Source organism: Myotis brandtii, unplaced genomic scaffold (assembly GCF_000412655.1).
Source record: "Myotis brandtii unplaced genomic scaffold, ASM41265v1 scaffold328, whole genome shotgun sequence".
NCBI lineage: Eukaryota > Metazoa > Chordata > Mammalia > Chiroptera > Vespertilionidae > Myotis > Myotis brandtii.
Window position 1 is genome coordinate 268,459 of NW_005362626.1, and position 21,725 is coordinate 290,183.

A 21,725-nucleotide genomic window follows, 5' to 3' on the forward strand; every position below is an offset into this window, starting at 1 on the left:
AGTGGTTTAGTTTCATGGTTTTTTATGTATCCACTTTTCCCAGCACCACTGTTGAAGAGATTGTTATTTCTCCATTGTATATTTTTGCCTCCTTTGTTATAGATTAATTGACCTTGTAAGTTGGGATCTCTATTCTGTTCAGTTGATCTATGCATCTGTTTTTGTGCCAGTACCTCATGTTTTGATTATTATAGCTTTGTGTTATAGTTGGAAATCAGGGAGTATGATATCTCCAACTCCCCCACTCCCAAGATTTCTTGGACTATTTGGGAGCTCTCTGAGGGAGCTCTCCTGAAAACCAGCATGGGCTCTCTAGTGATGCAGCCATGTCGTTTACGTTGTGGAGTAGAAATATAGCACAAAAGAACTTTCCACATTGATTTTCAAACTTGTTCTTTCAGACAAGAGAAGGATTACAGCGATGCACTCTCCATTTTTTAAATTCCATGAAGATAATTTTGTTTTGATGACTGAGCAAAGTTTTCCCCTAAAGCAGGGGTGGGGAACCTTCTTTCTGCCAATGGCCATTTGGAGATTTATAACATCCTTTGTGGGCCATACAGAATTATCAACTTAACAGTTAGCTTGCTCTATTAAATGGTCAAACATTTAATTCATTCACCCTTAATGCCTTGGCAGGGCCAGACCAAATGATTTCCAGGGCCCTATATGGCCCTCGGGCTGGACGTTCCCCACCCCTGCCCTAAAGTAAAGGTTTATTTTTCAGATGACTCTGTTCTTTCTTCTGCAAGCATTAGGATCTTCCAGGACAAAACTATATAGAGCAGTGATTTCCAACTTAGTTGAATTATTTAACTTAAAAAAATGATGAGAGAGAGAGAAACAGACAGACAGACAGACATACATACATTGATTTGTTGTTGCACTTATTTAATGTGCCCTGACTGGGAATTGAATATGCAACCGTGGTATCCTGATGATACTTTAACCAACTGAGCTACACTGCGTGGGCCTAACTTTTTTTTTTTTACTGAGTAATCAGATTCATTTACCATCCTCCTCTTCCTTAAATATATTATTGTATAGAATAGTTGTGTAGAATTTTATAATATTACTTTTACAAAGTTTCCTTGGTTTTGAGAATTGTGAAGGGCAGAGAGAAATACTTACATGTTGCAACATCGTTACCAAGGGTTGGTAATCACCGGCTGTCTACGCACCTCTTGGTAGATTTCAACACCCACAGGGCGACTTGTCATCGAGAGGAGGGTGCCAGAATGGGGAGTTTTCTGTTTCCATTCATCAGTCTTGTCTTCTTAGAGTGTGTTTGTGCACATTTAGTGAGAGACGGGGCTAAATTTAACAAATGTTTTGTTAGGAAAATGTGCGCTACAGAACTGTATTCTGGTTTGGTCTGTTATTTGTCCAAAAGTATGTTGCAACATTGGGAAGCACTGTGCTCCCTGCAGGTAGTCCCCGAGTGGAAAAGGATGGGGAGGCGGAGGCTGTCTTAGGTGAAGCAGCCCCTGCTACAGCTAACAACGAGAACTTCCCACCCTGTGCATTTCTGCATCTCCTGCATACCCCTTGCCCCATCCTTTCTTGTGCTTAGTAGCAGTTAGCGTGGTCTAGCTGCATAACAACTTAACCCCGAAGTGTGTAATGGCTCAGACATTCTAGAAGTGTACTTCTTGCTGAGTTAACAGTGGTGGATGGTTGACACATTGGTGGGCAGCTCTCCTTCATGTGGTCCCCTGGGGGATTCAGGCGTGACAATGTGGCCATCACTGTCATGAAGCTGTGCAGGTCACTCTGGGCGCTGTCTCTGTTCCAGCCAGCCGAGGACAGGGACACAGAGGGGTGTGTGTGGGAGGCCTAGTTGTGGCGTGCTGGGGGCTAATTACAACAGGTCATAAATGCAAGAAGATCATCAAAAGGTGGGTGAACCTTGAGGCTTCAGCAGGGCTGAAGATACATATTATTGCCTGCTGCCAGACAGCTGAGGGCATTCCCCAAACCTGAAAATCTACATGTTATCACCTGCTGCTGGCCAAACAGATGAACAACCTGATACTTTACTGCTTACCAAACTTTACCTTTGATATGTGTATTTGCTTTGCTTTAGGGCAAAAATACATGAATAAAAAGCCTTGGGTCTGGAGATTCAGAGAGAACTTAGTTACTAAAGCTAAGCTCCATCTTGCTCTCCCATGTATTCCAAATTTATATTTCATGTCTAGTTTATTTAATTTATGTCGCAGCCCCTTCTCCAGATTCCTGAACCCTTCTAGGTGCAGGATAACACCCTGGCATTGGCGCACACCAGTCCTGCTCACATTTCTTTTGCTAAGAGTTAGTCATGCGGCCAAATCTAACTGTGAGGGAAGCTGGGGATTGTCGCCTAGCTGTGTGCTCGGGAAGAAGAGAACACTTTACTAGCCTTCCAGGGCTACTAGAACAAAATCCAACTCTACTTAAATTAACACACACACAAAAATTTAAAAACAAAACCATGAATTTTCCAGGGGCACAGTTCAGCCCATAAGAAATGTGAATTTGCTGAGCAGGGAACAGCCTTTTTCCTCCTCCCCACTTTGTCATTTTATCTGGTCGCATTTCATTTGTTCATTGGGGCTCAGATCCTGACTCAGACAGATGAGTAGATTGAGATTCCCGGTACCACCGCTTAACAGCGGATCTGTCTCTCAGGTTCCTCATCTCTGAAAGCGGGTAAAAATTTCTACCTTGCAGAGTTACTTGAGGACTAGATGTAGGAAACACCCACTGTAGGGTCTGGCCTGTAGACTATTAGCCTAATTCCCTTCTCTTCCCATTGGTGACAACTGGTCTTGCGAACTGTACTCGGGACTGAAATGCTCAGCGACGTTTGCAGTAGGAAGTCAGATGTTCTCAAGGACTATGTGGAATGTCGAAGGTGGTCTCTGAGGTTGTCAGGCTCTGGACGTACTAGTGAGGGTGAGGAACCAGCACCCATGGAAGGCGATCTGGCATGGGTCTCCCTGAGGAGAAACACGGCTGACCTGTGTTTTACCTGAATTTTATGAAGATAACCATTTCATTGAGGCTCTTTCTTTAAAAAAAATATTTTTATTGATTTCAGAGAGGAAGGGAGAGGGAGAGACAGAAACATCAGTGATGAGAGAGAATCATTGATTGGCTGCCTCCTTCATGCCCCCTATTGGGGTTCCTGCCCACAACCCAGGCCTGGGTTCAATTGCCCTGACTGGGAATTAAACCATGACCTCCTGGTTCATAGGTTGACACTCAACCACTGAGCCACGCCGGCTGGACCATTGAGGCCCTCTTATGAATTAGCCTTGTTCTGAGCTAAGTTGAATGGCTTGAGAAATAAACAGTATTATTTCTGTTTTTAAAGATAACCTTTAAATCATTTTGTATTAACTGGTAAAATCAGAATGTGTAATAAATATTCATTGATTAGTTTTTTAGGGATTTTGGTAGCTAATGTACATCTAACATGTATTGGAAGGCACACATGTTATAATTTATATGAGACTATTATACATTTTCTTATTTATGCTGTTATTCAAGTGTGAGATTGTTTTGTGAGAATTTCCATAGCTTATAGAGTTGTGGTAAAATTTTGACTTTTAGCTACATGGAAATTTGCTGCTATGAGAGGTAAATTATTAACATAATCAAAGTTTTCTAAATAAGTATGTTCTTTAATTATTAGGTAAAAGATTGTTTTTAGATTTCCTCTTTAAATAGCTCATTAGGGATTTCTCCAATCTGCTAAAATATGCCGTTGACCAATGTGTTTCGTAGGCATTAGTACATTGAGGAATATCTCCAGGCCTTTGGTTTGTGAAACCCAAGTTTTTGCTGGCCTGGCTTTTTCTGTGGTTCCTTAGACAAGTAATTAATTATGCAGAGAACATTTTCCTCTGGTTCCAGGGGTGGAGCTCACATAGAAAGTACTTTGCTTGAGTCACCATTTGCCCACCAGATAAATTTGTGGGTCTTTTGGGGTTTAACCACCTGTTTTTAGGCAGCATGTAAGTATAAATGTATTTGTATAATAAAGGTCATTTGATTTTTTTTTTTTTTGGGTTTCCCATGATAAAAAAAGTACTCTGCTTGACTTTAGCTTGGGTCAGGATCTCTGCATTTCTGGACACAGCCCTCTTAGCCTTCGCAGTCATTTTCTACTGAGATGGAGGGGTTGTGTTGGTGCACCACAGCGCTGCCTAAATCAGCTTCATTAGACCATGCATCCATGGCACTTTCTTGACTCTCCTCAGAGCTATCCTGTGTTAAATTAGGATAGATTAGATTTGCCGAAACCGGTTTGGCTCAGTGGATAGAGCGTCGGCCTGCGGACTGAAAGGTCCCGGGTTCGATTCCGGTCAAGGGCATGTACCTGGGTTGCGGGCACATCCCCAGTAGGAGGTGTGCAGGAGGCAGCTGATTGATGTTTCTCTCTCATCGATGTTTCTAACTCTCTATCTCTCTCCCTTCCTCTCTGTAAAAAATCAATAAAATATATTAAAAAAATTAGGATAGATTAATATAACATGCAGGAATATCTGGTGGTGTTTGCTAAAATGATTAGGAAGCTTCTGTTTTGTAACTCATATATTACTATCGAATATTCCCTTGACATTTGTGACTTTCATGAATTGTCCAATTTGGGAGCACATAGTTTCCTTAATAGCTTATTATTATGCTTTTTTTTTTTTTAAAAAAACCAAACCAAACAAAATGTTTCTCTCTCATGAGTGGTCCTGGAGGTAAACCCTTTGGGAAGAGCAGTGCTGGGATTTCCATGCTGAGCGATTGGCTCCATCCCCGCCCTGGCTTTGCAGCTCACGTCCTATGCTTCCTTAAGATTGACCACTCTCACCTGTGGCATGGACTTTAGGGGTCTCTTGCAGGAGTTTAAATTTCAGATGCTGAGTTCCTGAGTGCCCAGAGACGACTGTAATACTCAGAATATAGTTTTAAAAAATGATGATGTAATTTGTACTGTTTTCTTTGGTTTTATTAGGTAAAAAAGCTCCGGTTTTATTTAGTAGAGAAATGATCGAGTCAATGAAGGAAGGTTCAGTTGTTGTGGATTTAGCTGCAGAGGCTGGTGGAAACTTTGAAACCACGAAGCCAGGAGAACTGTATGTTCATAAGGTATCGCTCAAAGCTTCCTCTTCTATGAACCAATTCCCACATCTCCAGGGATTTGTGTGAGTGTTTATTCCGTTATGTATTTAGAAAAACCAAAGCCTGAACATTTTAAAAATAAAAAATAGGCACGTTTAAAGCTCCTTTTGAATTGTATATTTGTTTGTGAGGATGTGTATGTATTTATAAAGATACAGAATTTTGAAACGTAGCCTTGCCTATGACTGTGAATTGTCCTGGAAAGAATGGGAGCATACGAATAGGCCTTTCTGACTGCATTTTTGTTCATTCAGGGAGTTACTCATATAGGCTACACAGACCTCCCCAGCCGAATGGCCACACAGGCCAGCACCCTGTACTCCAACAACATCACCAAGCTCCTGAAGGCCATCAGTCCTGACAAAGATAACTTTTACTTTGAAGTGAAAGATGACTTTGACTTTGGTACAATGGGCCACGTCATTAGAGGAACTGTCGTGATGAAGGTGGGTACAGAGATCTGTTCTTTCCTGAGTTTTCATTGCAAACTTGGTTTAGGGTGTCTGTCCATGGAAGAATCCTAGTTTGGAATTGAGGCCTATTCTAATAAAGTAGTGATGTGTTGCTTTTTTGCCAATAAAATTGTTTAAAAATGCAGAATGACTTAAATATTGCAAAGACTTATATACACACATGACACACCTAAAATATGCATAGCTTTTGAAAAATGGAAACAAGCAAAACAAAAAACACCAGAATTGAATAAAGTGAAAATGAAATGTTTCTCAAACCTATGTGCTTTTAAGGATTTGATCTGTATTCTTTCATGTGTGTTCTATGCACATACAAATTATGTATCTATGCATGTATATGTAACACAAACATATATTTACATAAACATGCATTATATATTTATATAAAGTGGAGGCCTGGTGCACGAATTTGTGCACAGGTGGGGTCCCTCGGCCTGGCTGGTGATTGCGGCCATTGGGGTTGTCTTGCCCAGTCTTGATTGGGGCGATTGGGGCCAGTTGGTGGGGGGGAAGTACCGCGGGAGGTTGGCCAGCTGGGGCCACAGGAGGTTGACTGTGGGAGTGAACTGACCACCTTGGGGCAGCTTTTGTGTTGAGCGTCTGTGTGCATCATAGCGATCTGTTGACTGGTTGTTCCATTGACCAGTCGTAACGGTCACTTAGGCTTTTATATATCTTACAAGAGGCCCGTTGCAAGAAGATTCCTGCAAGAATAGGGCTTCCTGAGGCTGGAGCGAAGCAGAGAAGGGGGCGAAACCCGCTGTGGCTGGGGTTCCCCTCCTGCCTCCCACCTCCGCAGCCTTGGCTCCATTCCTGTCTCCGCCGCCTCTACTTTGCTTCCTTCTGTAGCGCTTCGCTTCCACGTTGTCTTCAGTCTTTGCTCCCAGCTGGTATATGCAAATTAACCGCCATCTTGGTTGGGGTAATTTGCATATAGTCGCTCTGATTGGCTGGTGGGCGTGGCTTAAGGCATAGCGAAGGTACGGTCAATTTGCATGTTTATCTTTTATTAGTGTAGATAGAATGATAACTTATAAATTACTAGTATATGAATTTATTTATTTTTACTTATTTTTTTGTTAATCCTCACCTGAGGATATTTTTTAATTGATTTTTATAGAGAGAGTGGAAGGGGGTGAAGAGAGAGAGAGAGGAACATTGATGTGAGAGAGACACAGCGATTGGTTGCCTCCTGCATACACCTGGACAGGACCTGATCAAACTTGCAACCCAGATACATGCCCTCTACCAGAAATCAAACCCGCAACCATTCGGTGACGCTCGAAGCATTGAGCACACCGGCCAGTGCTGTACAAATTTATTTAAAATTATTTAAAAAAAACACACAGTTTTCTTTTCCCCCTCCAACATATTTTTAAAACACTGGATTGACTTAAGAAATGCTTTTTTGCTAATTCCTGTTAGGATGGCGAAGTGATTTTCCCCGCTCCCACACCGAAAAACATTCCTCAAGGCGCCCCAGAGAAGCCGAAGACAGTGGCTGAGCTGGAAGCTGAAAAAGCAGCGACGGTCACGCCCTTCAGGAAAACGATGACCACGGCTTCGGCGTACACCGCAGGTGAGGCCCCTCCCACTCACCAGCGTGTGGTCTTGATGATCTGAATTTGCATAGTCATGTCAGGAGTAGTCAGTGAAATGCTTTTGCCGTCTTTGGATTCCATTAGGAATTGGGCCCGTAGAAGCAGTTTTCCATAAACATGCTGTCTGTCCCACCCGGTGGAGTTGGAGATTGTGTAGATTTGCTACCCCAGGAGCTAACAGGCACCATGCTATATACTGGGATGAATGTGTGGGAAAGCATACACAGGCGGTGAATACGTTTCCTTTTATAAAAACATTTTAAATATGATTGTTCATATTTTTATCTACATCAAATATATTGAGTAGTGGTGTACGTCAGATCGTGTTGACGTGAAGTGCGTATAAATGTGGTTGTTTGTTTGTTTATTTGGCGGTTTATAAAACACCAGTTCTGATGGTCAGCACAGCTGGGTCAGACTGGGGAACACTGGGGAACCAGATGTTTCCGCGGAAGAGTGGGCAGTACAGGCATAGCCTTGGAACCCATTTGGCCAACATTCTAAATTATCCACCTCATACAAAAAAATCCAATTTTTAAGCGATTATCTCTTTTCTTTACAATTTAACATCCAGTCTTTGTTTTTAAATTCATTTTTGTGAAAACACTAAAGAGTTATTATAACATAAGGATAAATATTCATTCTGGCTATGAATTGTTGAGTCTGACATGTGGGTATTTGATATTATATTGGTTTCTCTCTCATAGAATAAATTAAAAGTGTTTAGATCTGCTTAGAGCCAAAACCAACCCCAAACAAAAGCAAACTCTGAAGAATTAAGGACCAGCACCAGGCACAGAGAATTCTTGTAGCCTCAGCATTCCCCTAATTCCCATGTGAGTCCAGATGTTTGAAAGCTAAGTATGTTAACTCTCCTTGAATAAAGAGCAGACCTCAGCAAAACGACTAAAAGAACCTCTAGTTGTGAACGTTGTGAGTAAATGGGCAGTGTCCCTACTTGCACTTGTTTGTTAAAAAAAAGAAGCTGGATTATTGTAATGTACACAGAGAGTACGTATATCAGTAGGATTGTAAGTTGCCATTTCTGTTTGCGATTCATGAGGATATATGATGATTTATTTTTCTAGGTTTTCCTTATGTATGTTAAGTTAAAGTTTATTGCATTTTAATAGGTATGACAATGACATATTTCAGTGAACAAAAGGATGGCCCTGTATTTGTTTTTCTTTGCCTTGACCTTCCTCCTTTGTAATGAAAACAAGTATTTTTTATTGTGTATGTGTTAGGAATCTATTTGAATAGCATACTTCAAGGAATTTGATTTTATTTCCCCCCTTTCTTTGTTCTCTGCCTTTCTCTTCTTTTTCCTGTGTTATACAGACTATAGAAATTGCACATCTGACATTATTACGTGTATTGTAGAAAACACATTAGTTTATTAAATAGTTGATAAGAAAACCTGCAGATGTGATTTCTGTCTTTTTCCACATGAGGACAAAGGTCTAATAATTTTACAGATGAGGATACTATAGCACAGAGAGGTTAAGTGACTTGTCTGAGATCACACAGCTAGCAAGCTGCCGAGTCAGGATTTGATGCAGGCACTCTGGCTCGAGGAAAGGTACTCTTAACCACAGCCCCATGAGGTTCTCTAAAGATTAACTGGAGCACCAGACAATATCCTATCTAACTTTCCCTCTGCACTGGAAATCTTCTATGTGTGTGGGAAAATAAAAATGAAAACGACAGTCTTATTGAATGAGTTAAGGTAAAATTAATGTCAGTGCCTACATGCTCTGTCTGTGCCACTTATAAAGAAATAGTTCGCATCCAGGGAAAAAAGGACCCTCTTCAGGAAAAGTCAACGCCAGCTCCCTGGCCGCCTGCTTTCATTCTGCCTTTCCTGACCACTGGGTCCCCCTTCCTTCTGTTCCCAGCAGCCGTCCACATGTTTGCTGTTAGGAAAGGCGATAATTAAAGATGTGTGTCCAGAGCTGACTGTTTGTATTGTGCACATTCTTAATTTAATTGGCCGTGTTCCCTTGTCTTTGTACAATCCTGTTTGCTGACTTGGTGCTGAGGCTGGCGCTGCCTGCCCGGCCAGCGGTCCAGCGCAGATTCGGGAGCAATTGCAAAACTCCAAGCCGGGTGGGTGGAAGCCATATGTCTGGGAGGTGCCGGAGGCAGTGAAACCCTTCCTACGCGTTTCAAGCCCTCTCCCTCAGCCACATCTGAGATGACATAGACCTGGCCTCACAGGAGCCCTGCCAGAGGAAGGTTGTGTCTTGCCCGAGTAGGAAATGCTTGGGGAGACCTATAGGCCTGTCATTGGGAAGAAAAACACTTGTCTAAACACACGTGACATTGTCAGTGAAACTTAAAACAGGGCAGGGAACAAGCCCCACAAACGGAAATGTGCCCATTGCTATTAAGGTGACTCAACAATTTGAATAGATTTTACAGTTTATTTTATTTTGGGGGTAGGTGGCCAGGAAGTTGAGCTTTGTTCACAATACCTCGATCCCTCCTCTCTCCCCCTTCCCAACCATGACATGTCTCAGAAGTCTGCTCATTACTGGCAAGGGTGTGGAATTGAAAAGCACTGGCTATTCCACGTGTTTGCTTGTCTGTGGGTGTGCATGTGCTTTCAATCTTCCTGAGATAAGTGGCTGTCAGCTCATCCTCTTTCCTCTCCTTCTCCAGGTCTCACCGGGATTCTGGGCTTGGGCCTCTCAGCTCCCAATTTAGCCTTTTCCCAGATGGTGACCACGTTCGGCTTGGCCGGCATTGTGGGCTACCACACCGTCTGGGGAGTGACCCCTGCCCTCCACTCGCCACTGATGTCCGTGACGAATGCCATCTCAGGTTTGTTCCTCTTTCCCCAGCCTCGGGTTTGCATGGGTTTATAGAGTGCTTTGCAGGAGGTTTATGAAGTCTGTGTTTGCAAATGGTCTGGCTTGGCGTCAGGGGTTGTGGTTGTGGTGGCCTGGGCTCCCACAGGCACGGGGCTGGGCTGGGCTGCTTCCATCTCCAGCAGTGCAGCCACTGTCATTTCCTTCGGCTGTGACCGCCATGGAAGAAGGGACCCCCCTCCTCCCATAACATTTGGGAAGCAGTGCTCCATAGACTCGTGCTGCAGCCTCCTCTTGGAGCTCTTAGATCCGGCTGAGCGTGCAGCCCAGCAAGTCTGCAGCTGCCACCCCTGATGTCAGGTTCACCTGAAGCTTATGGGGCAGGACCCAGCGGCCAGTAGGGCAGCATCGGCGGCTCCCTGAGGGCGAGTCTTCACAGAGGGCCCTGCCGCAGTCCACACCCTGCCCGGGGGCTGTTCCCTGTGGCCCCCAGTGAGAGCTTGGATCTGAGGAACGAGACCCACATTGGACACACGTGGGAGCTGCCCTGCTTGGACGCCTCCTGGCCGCTGTGGGCATCTCTTATAACATGGCCATAGGCATAGCTTTCGGGATCTCCGCAGGGATGATGCCCAATTCCAAGAAGTACCAAACTATGGCTTCACCATCACGTTTTCTAGTCCAGGGGCCGTTCCTTCCAGTTCAGTTGCAGCCTATCCCCGGGGGTCCCTTTTCACCATAGCAGCGTTGTCTAACGACCTTTTTGATTTATGTCGTTGGCAGGGGAACAGAGATAGAAAGACTGAGGAAGGTCAGAGTCTTATGCAAAAGGGGGAGGGGTGTTGTTAACTCTTTGCCTAAATGGTACCTCAGGGGGAAGGCTGTGTGAGAACTTTCTCCTTCGTGAACCTGTGCCTGTGACGTCCTCCGCTGTGACATTGATTGGCGGTGTCACTGTGGCTGATTACCATCTTGATGCTTTCTTCGCAGGGTTGACTGCAGTTGGTGGGCTGGCGCTGATGGGCGGGCATTTGTACCCTTCCACCACGGCTCAGAGCCTCGCTGCTCTTGCTACCTTCATATCCTCGGTCAACATCGCAGGTACGATGGCGGCGACAGAAGCCACAGTGCTATTTGGAACGGGGACATGAGAAGCAAATATAAATGAGTATAACATAGACATTCCATTAAAAGTGTTTCACTCAGTTCATAAATGCTTTCTATGGAGGGAAATTAGTTACTTTGCCCATCTGTAAGTTTTAGAAACTCTTTTGATAAAACTTCAAGGCCCCAAAACAAATAGAACAAATACAAGTTAGCTAGGAAGTTATTACATGCATAGTTGGTCGTTAAGTTATGAAGCATGATCACCATAACATCTCTAGATAAGTCTACTTTGAGATAAAAATTTTAGTCTTTTGCCTTAGCCTAGCCTGCGTTTATTTCTAAAAACTGGACGCCTAGCACTTAATTTGTGCACGATACTCACTTGATGCTATTTTGTAGCTAAAAATTCTTTATGGGTCCAAGAAATCCAGTGCCCGTTGATGTGGTGTTTTTTCTCTTATCATTTATTATAGACTTTAACAAACAGGATAACCTATTAGAAAATAAACCCTGCCTTTGATGGGTTGCATTCCCACCCCGTCTGAATGGCTAGTTACTTGTAGTCATGCGGAAATAGTTGGTTCTGCCTGATAGCAAATTTAGGGTTTTTCCCCCCCTCTTTCAATGGAACTGGCTTGAATAATAAAATAACATCTAATTTTGACCGTCTGTTACTTAACATGATATTTATCCATAGATGATAAAGGTGCTTAAAATAGAAAAATTGTAGCACATTAAAACAATGGTGTTGCTCAATGAGATAACCTCTCTGTTTTATATTTATTTGATAAGGTGGCTTTCTGGTGACTCAGAGGATGCTGGACATGTTTAAGCGTCCCACTGACCCCCCGGAATACAACTACCTGTATCTGCTCCCTGCTGGTACCTTTGTTGGAGGATATTTAGCTGCCCTCTCCAGCGGTTATAACATTGAACAAGTAAGAGACTCTTCGGAAAGTTGCTATTTTTGCCAGTTTTTCCCTCAATTGGAGTAACATTCTCATTACCAATATCCACACTTTATCATGCAGATACAACAGTAACTCTAGAAACATCTTGGTCAAATAAAGCATCGGGACCCTGGATTCTAGAGCCATGTTGACCCACTCCCTGAATGTGCAAATGTGGGTCCCCCTGTTTGTCCCCAAGTTTTTCCACATGTACAAATAGTCAAGAAGGTTATTAGCATCCTCTTTTTTTTAAAAAAAAAGATATTTTATTGATCTTTACAGAGAGGAAGGGAGAGTAATAGTTAGAAACATCGATGAGAGAGAAACATCGATCAGCCGCCTCCTGCACACTCCCAGCTGGGGATGTGCCCGCGACCAAGGTACATGCCCTTGACCCTGGATTCTAGAGCCATGTTGACCCACTCCCTGAATGTGCAAATGTGGGTCCCCCTGTTTGTCCCCAAGTTTTTCCACATGTACAAATAGTCAAGAAGGTTATTAGCATCCTCTTTTTTTTAAAAAAAGATATTTTATTGATCTTTACAGAGAGGAAGGGAGAGTAATAGTTAGAAACATCGATGAGAGAGAAACATCGATCAGCCGCCTCCTGCACACTCCCAGCTGGGGATGTGCCCGCGACCAAGGTACATGCCCTTGACTGGAGTCGAACCTGGGACCCTTCAGTCCACAGGCCAACACTCCATCCACTGAGCCAAACCGGTCAGGGCCCATCCTCCTTTTGCACCGGGCTGGATTGGTGTAGGGATGCAATGAAATAATCAGTAATACATTTGAAAAAGTATATTATTAAGTACTATTAGTCCTTTTCTTACTTTCCCCCCTAAAATCTAGTACATCATCTCTTGTTATCAGGAGATGTTATGCCAATTAATTTTAAAAAGATAGTTTACAAATGAATACTCTATAACAAAACAAATAACCTAGTTGAACTTTGAAAGGTCTACATGTAATTATAATACTCAACTTTGAGCTTGGTATTTTCCGTTTCTTTGCAATGACGGTCACTGGATTGCAGCCTCCCAGACAGCAGGCAGATCACGTCTCCCTTGGTTTCTCCTGCTTCCAACATGTAGCATTTGTTGAATGAGCACAATCTCTTTTTGAGAAGAGTTGGAGCGGTGAGTCAGAGAGACCCATGTCTGACCCAGATTTGCTACTCACCGATCAGCTGACCTTGGAAACATTATGGAACCTCTTCAGGCTTTGGTTTTCTCTTCTGTGAATGAGGCTGAAGATTCTTTCCTCCCGGGGATCTCATGGGACGGAGTTACAACATTCGTGCAGTGTGTGGCCCGGTCCCCTGGCACAGGCAGCGTCAGCGGTCGCCTCCTTTCCAGCATTTGGTTAGATCCCATAATGACATAATTTAGATTTAGGTACTTTCATATGCATTTGTGCATGCCATCAAATCCCGAAGAAATCAATTTACATGAATGGTATAATTGCAAGTACAATGGAGAGTATTTAGTATCCCTAATGGGTAGGAAAATATACCGAAATATTAAAAGAAGAGCTCATAGTGGTTTCTCTATTGTCTGCATTTAAAGTTGTTTTTAGAGAATCACGTTTCCTCACAAGCGGTCTTTCCTGTGTTAATAGACTGAAAGTTTTGATATTCTCTCTCTCTCTCTCCCCTTCCCCCTCCCTCTCCCGCTCTCTCTCTCTCTTCCTCTCCCTCTCCCTCTTCCTCTGGAAAGATCATGTACCTGGGCTCAGGTCTGTGCTGTGTTGGTGCCCTGGCCGGCCTTTCCACCCAGGGAACTGCTCGTCTTGGCAATGCATTGGGCATGATCGGCGTGGCTGGAGGCCTGGCAGCCACCCTTGGAGGCCTGAACCCGAGCCCGGAATTGTTGGCTCAGATGTCGGGAGCCATGGCTTTGGGCGGCACCATTGGTAAGCACTGTGGGCTTCTGCCTTCATGCAAACCCATGCTCCCTTCTCACTTTTGACTCAGTTGATGTACTTACTCTGTAAATGTTGTAGTGTTTGTGTTTGAATGAGAATTATACCAATTGTGATGACTATTCACCAAAAGAAAATAGATAAATTATAGTAGAAACAAAGGTAATAATGCTATCCATACTTTTCTAATTAATTTTTTAGATTTTGTTATTTGGCTCTTGAGGTTGTCTGTGTTTATTGTCTCTGGTGGAAATGCTGTCTAATGATGGATGGGCTACTGTTCATCTCTTCCCAACTCCATGTTTAATGACCACTCTGGTGGCTTGACATTGGCCATGGTTTCACTTAACTGTTTTGTTGATTGTCCAGACCCGAGAAAGCGCTGGAGAAAATGTTGATAACACAGCTTCAATTGAAAAGTGTGTTGTGTCCTTAGCCATTATATTGTGAATAGCACAAAAACTGGGCCAGTATCCTTCTAGTGTGTGCGATCCAGCAAAGTCGTCGCTCACACGGTTGACAGTGAGCCAAGTTCTCACATGCATCTTGCTTCACTTTCGTCTTGTTTGTTACTGTTAACAAAATTACCAACCAGCATTCACGTGGGAACCACACAAAGGCATCAGCAAACACTAGGTTGGCTGCAGGCACCAGAGTTTGGCAAAAATCAACAAAAGCATTCTGTGAAAATCAATTGCCTGTATGGCATTTACACTAAAGAGAATTGTATACTTTATTATTATTTGAAAACTGTGTGCTCCATTCCATTGATAGGAGTAAAAAGTTGTGTGTGTATTTATACACACAAATGTTTTTATCCTGAGGAGCTGGTGGCTAAATACGTAGTTATCAGTACATTAGCTTTCGGCCCCATTTTGTCCTGACTGAAAAACCCTGAAGGAAGGTGCCTGTGCTGGGGATTCAGGCAGGAAAACCTTTAGACACTAGAGGCCTGGTGCATGACATTCGTGTACTGGGGTGGGGGTGGGGGATCCCTCAGCCTGGCCTGCATCCTCTCGCAGTCCTGGACCCCTTGGGGAATATCCTAAGCTGGCAGTCAGACATCACCCCTCGGGGTCCTTAGCATTGCTGTGGAGGCGGGAGAGGCTTCCGCCATTGCTGCTGTGCTCACCAGCCGTGAGCCCAGCTTCTGCGTTGAGCGTCTGCTCCCTGGTGCTCAGTATGCATCATAGTGACCGGTCATTCCGCATTCGGTCGATTTGCAATTAGCCTTTTATTATATAGGATAGGATGAGCTCAGCACTTTTATATCACCTGGCCAGAACTGTGCAACTCCTTCAGAATCGCCTGATTTGAACATTGATTACCCAGATATTTGCATTTCATTACCTTTGGACTTGGCCCTGTCCACCCAACTGAAAACCTAGGCCTTCTTCATGTCCAGCTGGTTCTTGTGTGCCAGGCTTGGGGTATCCATGCTGGCGGGGAGAGTTTCAGGGGATTTAACTGGAGCTTTAAGGAATCTGAGGATGTGCTAGGCCAGGGCCATCTTTGAAGGTTGTGCAGGGAGGAGACGCTCTGGAGCTGGGCCTTGGCTAGGTTTGTTGAGAAAACCTGCTGTTTTGAAGGAGTGTATGTAGCCAGTGTCCTTACCGCCTATACAGTCCCCTCAGGGCACCGCTAGCCCATGTGAGGAAGCAGATGCTTCTTTACAGGTGACACAGAGGGAGCCTCTTAAGGGTGGCCTTTGTAGTGGTTCCTCCTTCAGGGTCTGTCCCGTTTTAATTTCTCTTTGACCTGCATTTCCCGACAGGATTGACAATTGCCAAACGCATCCAGATTTCGGACTTACCTCAGTTAGTGGCTGCTTTCCACAGTCTGGTGGGCTTGGCGGCGGTGCTGACCTGCGTCGCTGAGTACATTGTGGAGTATCCGCATTTCGCTACAGACGTAGCGGCAAACCTCACCAAGATCGTGGCCTACCTCGGGACTTACATCGGCGGGGTCACCTTCAGCGGCTCCCTTATTGCCTACGGAAAACTGCAGGGTAAGTGAGTCGGCACCACAGGGAGGTGAGTATCTATTGTTTAGGGGGCTGGGAGGGCCTGTTAAAATTTCAGAAAGTAGCTAAACAGTAGAACCTGTTAGGTGAAGCGTTTGTGTAGCACTCAGAATATATAAGCCTTTTTTCTCTCCACGAAGGTGCTTCCCTTCATTGATCCTTACAAGTCTTATATATAAAGTCTTGCAAGGCTCGGGAGCTGTTGCTTCTGCGTGTAGTTAGTGCAGGAAACCAGGACACAGAAATGTGCGCAGAGGGAGTGACTGACGTTGGCTGATACATGTGAACCAAGTGACATCGTCATAATCCTTGGCTTCCTGAACAGAGGGGAGCTCATTGAATACGTTTGTGTGATGAGCATACAGCACCTGCCTTGAAAACAAATACGCATTTCTGGGCTCCAGTTTGGCAACTTTTGCTACTGCTAAAACCACACATCAAAATAGAAGTAAAGAAAACCCCCCACCTAGGCTGCTTCCGGGGTTTTCATGGAAAAAATGAGTCTCGAGAGAAACTAGTTTGTGATTTAAAAATCTGGTCTTGCCTCTCAGTAATCAACTCATTAAAATTAAGTGGGACTTTCCATGGAACTTAAACATCACGGGAAGAACTTCCTGCCGAAGACAATCTGTCTTACCCTTCGTCCTCAAACAGCTAGCAGACCAGCCCCTCCGCTCCGGGCTCAGTGGAATCAGGAATGCAGGTGTGCTAGGACGTTGTTCTGAAGTTTTAAAGGAAGAAGACGACAACATTTAACTTCTGTGTTGGTCCCACGGGAAAAGTGACTTTTCAGGATTCCGTGACCAGAGTGAAGACGTGTGGTGGGAGCCAGTAGGGCACAGTTACATGGAGGCATACGTTTCCTGCTTCCGCTAGTTTTCTGCTTGAGGAAGAACTCGAGCTGGCTTTGATGGTTCAGTATCTGGTGATAGGAAGTGATGTTTCGAATACCATGTTTTAATTCTAATGTTGCCTTTTGGTAGTTTAGGGTTAGAGGACGGACACTGTGAGGGAGGGGTTCTTCGGTTCTGACTGCCCTGTGCTTGGTTCCAGGCATCCTGAACTCCGCGCCCCTCCTGCTGCCCGGGAGGCACATGCTCAACGCGGGCCTGCTGACGGCCAGCTTGGGGGGGATCATCCCCTACATGCTGGACCCCAGCTTCGGCACGGGCATCCTCTGCCTGGGCTCCGTGTCGGCGCTCTCTGCCATCATGGTAAGAGCTGGAGAGGAACTCGTTGTATTTTATCAGAGTATAGTCTAGTTATAGTTCTATCTCTTTAAGACCCCCAACGGAATAGATATATTTTATTTAAAAAATATTTTTATTGATTTCAGAGAGAGGAATGGAGAAGGAGAGAGAGATAGAAGCATCAATGATGAGAGAGAATCTTCAATTGGCTGCCTCCTTCACGCTCCCTGCTGGGGATCGAACCAGCAACCCTGGCATATACTCAGACCGGGAATTGAACTGTGACCTCTTATTTCATGGGTGGACGTTCAACCACTGAGCCACACCAGCTGGGCAAAACGAGACCGATTTTTATGTAATCCTAAAAGTTTGGCTGTGATTTCAACACAGAACCTTTCGAACACTAAGTAACTTAAAATTCTATATATAACCACTGATGATCTGTTTTTATTTTAACTTATATAGCATGGATTTTTGTTTTATTTTGAACAAAAGAAAAATAGTTTTGACATTTTTTTTTTATCTAACAGGGCAGAAGAAGTAAAAAAAAAAAAAGTGCCAAAATCAAACCTGTGCATTGAAATGTAAAACTTCAAAAATTGTTACTTTTGAGGAGAGGTGAATTTGATTAAAAATACTTAATGACTCTATGAGAATGAGTAAAATATTTCATGGCCTAATATAATTGGTTTTCACTTAATTTAGCAATACATGAATATATTCACATTGTAACAAACTCAGAGTATATAGGAATACGGGGAATAAAAAGCAAAAATCTTTCTCTCCACAATCCCTTTTCCTCTCTAGTTTAGTGATTTGGGCTTGCATCCTGGATATCGTGAATGATAGAGACTTTAGAGTCTGTTGTGTTCCTTCAAAGTGTATTGGTTATAATGATTTCCTTATTAGTTTTTGTAGGCAGCTCAGCAGGCTGGATCCAAATTTCAAATTCTGGCTCCGCTTTGGCAGGGGGCAGCTACAATCTTAAAAAAAAAAAAATTCCAACCGGAGTTTACATTCAGTATTACTTTGTCTTAGTTTCTGGTGTACAGCATAGCGGTTAGACAATCATATACTTCACACAGTGCTCCCCCCGATTTTTCAAGTACCCACCAGGCACCATTCATAGTTACTACAATATTATTGACTCTCTTTCCTATGCACAGTTTACATCTCAACAATCTATTGTTATTTCATCTTCAGTAGGATTGTTTGGAGTCTGCCCGCATATGCCTAGTTCAGGAGTCAGCCAGAGATGTGGGCAGAGTTCATGCACAGAATTCGGGGCTTTCTTTCTCTAGGCTACTCCTGTGCAGAATTTACTTTCTCACTTCCCAGCTGCCTTAGTCGCTCTAAACCCTACCCTCCGATCTTCAAACGAGTGAGACTGTGGGATTGTATTTTGTTTTAGCTGTTTCACTTGGCACGACAGGGCCTGCCCTTAGGCTAAAGCCATAAAAACTGGGAAATGCACTCAGCGCCGTCCCTGGTTTCCAAGGGTGGACTCCTCTCCAGTTTCTGCCTGCTTTTCATCACTGCCTTTTAGGGATGGGGGACTTTGGTGGGGGCGGTGGTTCAGTGTTTACGTGTGCTGTATCTGTGGGAGACTCGGCCAGACAGGAGGTGCCTGGTCGTGGCCAGACTGAAACGTGTGTGTAACGATAGTCGTTGGAAAACCGGAATGATGAAGCACCGAGCTGTTCGAGGGCAGAGGCTGTATTTGTGTTGCATTAATTTTGAGTCGCGCTTTGCTTATCGTCCCAGGGCGTGACCTTGACGGCTGCCATCGGGGGTGCTGACATGCCCGTGGTCATCACTGTGCTGAACAGCTACTCCGGCTGGGCCCTGTGTGCCGAGGGCTTCCTGCTCAACAACAACCTGCTGACCATCGTGGGCGCACTCATCGGCTCCTCCGGGGCCATCCTGTCCTACATCATGTGTGTGGTAAGAGACACGTGCCTGACAGACCCGGGAATGGCGTTCTGCACCGGAGGGCGCCTCTGTCATTTCTGTTACTTGCGGTAAAAATGACTACCTCAGCTTTCACTCTCTTTCGCAGGAATCCCAGTGTGTAGCATTTGAATCAACTTGCGAGGCTGCTTTTAAAGTACTCAGTGTAGATAATTAGGAAAATGAAAAAATAAAAATCTCTGACTCCCTCCGCCTGAAAGAACTCCTTCAGGTTTTGGGTTATTTCCTTCTGCTCTTTCTTTGTGAATTACATGTCTGTGCATTCCCTTGTCTAATCACCAGGTACACTTTCACATTTAGTTTTTTAAATCTTACAAACTATGTTCTTGCCATTTTCTTATTAAAAATGCTTTCTCAATATTATTTTAAGGGACTTCATCACGAATCTATTACATGGATATATAAAAATATATTTAACTTTTCCCCTAATGCTGTACCTGTTAGGCTGTGTGATTTTTATTTCTCTTTGAATATAAATACATCTTCAGCACTTCTGATTTTTGTCTTAGGATTGATTCATAGAAGGGAGAGGGTGTGCACATTTTTACGGGCTCTTTCTGAACATTCCCGTGCTGTTTTGGGAAAGCTTGCTGCAATTGACACTCCCACTGGTCAGCTGCGAGAGTGCCCTCCTGAAGTTTTGTGGTCAGCATGGTTTGTTTGTTTTAAAAGAAAAGAAAGAAAATTAACAAGAAAAATACTTCCTAGCTTCCTTTTTGTTTTTAATTCTCTTCTTGATGGCAAGAAGATATCCTGCAAATAATTAAAGGCTTGACTAGCAACCTTTTTCTGATTATAGATGCTATTCTCTAAATAATCGTTTCCAATGACTGTGAAAGGACAAGCATGAAACAGTGAAATCAGCATGTGAGCTTCACACCGATTAATAATTCAGAAAAAGAATCCTTAACCCACCTTCATTCTTTTATTACATGATTTAAAAAACCCTTATTAGGCAATGGAGATTTTCTCTTATATTTTAATTGAAAAACTCATTGCTAATTGAATTCTGGAGTTGTCTTTTTATAATAAAAAAAATTAGTTTTCTTTGGTCATATTATAAAACAAAGGATTTGATAGCCCAAGTTTAAAACCAAGTTAAGAGGTTTTGAAATTAAATCCCTCTAGTTGTTGAGGAAGTTTTGGAAAGCTGGGAGGTTCTGTGTCTCCTATTTGAATAATATCAGGCTTTGGAGGTTTTTTATTTTAAAACCCAAATGTTTATGAAGAAGAAAACATTTATTCAGTTACATTAGAAATAATTTTTCTAAAAATGAACCTTTTCCCCTTAGTTTGGCTTTGCTTCATGTGGTGAATTTAAATGACCAGCAGGGGGCAGCAGATTTTCACTAATACGTATGGTTGGTCAAAGCACTGATTTTAAAATTGAACGAGAGATTGGAATTTTAGCACAGCCAGTGGCATTCTGGTACGGGCGGAGGACGGAGGACTTGTACCTAGATCTCGGAGTGTCATCATGGGTACCTTCTTGCCTTTCTCCTTTTCTTCTTATAGGGTTTTCTTCAGCTTCTTAAATGTATCAGCACTATTTGTCCAATTTTGTCTGTCTCTGCCTCTTTTATTTCCTCTCCATTTCCTTTCCTTCTTCATTTAGTTTCTTATTATTTTTGGTTAGAGGACTACAGTAGCTTTGATAGTAGCAGTTCTATAACAGTTACTAGAATAAGGTAAGAAGAGGCAGGAGTTGAAAGTCCTCTTTTCTATGTCTACTTATGTGTTATATCATCTTTTTCTTCATTTTTTTATTTCTTTTTTTCTTGATCTGTTTTCTCTATTTATTCTGTTTTCTTTTTTTACGTCCTTTCTATTTCCTCTGCCTCAGACATGCCATTCACTGCCAGTGTACCGCAGATATTTGTTATTCCTGTACTGTGTATAAGGTTGACAAGCTATTCTTATAGCTGCATGTGACCACAAGTATCACACTGGGTCAGATCGATGCTCTGTAATAGCAAATTGTAGTCATTTTGGCTCAAGGACGGTTGAAGCTTTAATCTTAAAAATTATTCAGATATAAAAATAAAAGGCATTTATTGTGGGAAATTTGGAAGAAAATAGAAAAGGATGAATAAGAAAATAAAATAATCTATAATCCCATTACCACCTAACTGTCCACATTTAATATTCTAATTATAGTCTTCTCACATGCATATGTTTGAATGCATTCTATGACACAGCTTTCGAACCATTTCTGGTGTCTGCTAAGATGGTATTATATCATACCCAAGTCCATATTATTAGTTGCTTTTGCCTTTTTTTCCTGCAGTACATTCTCCTGGTGCATCGTTGGTTATTGCCTTTATGTACAATCACTTGGTCAAGGTGGCTGTTGATATTGATGAAGGGGTCTCCACAGAGGACTCGTTGCAAGTTCTCCTGGTGGGTGACGTGTAGAGCAGGCGTTTTACTGAACCCTCTGCTCCTCTGTCTTATTACAGAACAGACGACAAAAGCAAGGCTGCCGTAGTTTTCTGTTTTGAAGACAGAAGTGGT

General features: G+C 43.2%; 1 protein-coding gene across 1 annotated transcript in view; it reads left to right on the forward strand.

Annotated features, from left to right (window-relative positions):
• The window catches only part of NNT (nicotinamide nucleotide transhydrogenase), a 92,991-nt gene that overhangs the window by 43,011 nt on the left and 28,255 nt on the right, over positions 1-21,725 (forward strand). The window contains exons 8-17 of the mRNA XM_005871035.2: positions 4,994-5,127; positions 5,415-5,606; positions 7,059-7,212; positions 9,899-10,060; positions 11,038-11,148; positions 11,947-12,092; positions 13,823-14,018; positions 15,802-16,035; positions 17,104-17,264; positions 19,005-19,184. Of these exons, the coding sequence (XP_005871097.1) occupies positions 4,994-5,127; positions 5,415-5,606; positions 7,059-7,212; positions 9,899-10,060; positions 11,038-11,148; positions 11,947-12,092; positions 13,823-14,018; positions 15,802-16,035; positions 17,104-17,264; positions 19,005-19,184 (1,670 nt within the window). The remainder of the gene's footprint in view (positions 1-4,993; positions 5,128-5,414; positions 5,607-7,058; positions 7,213-9,898; positions 10,061-11,037; positions 11,149-11,946; positions 12,093-13,822; positions 14,019-15,801; positions 16,036-17,103; positions 17,265-19,004; positions 19,185-21,725) is intronic.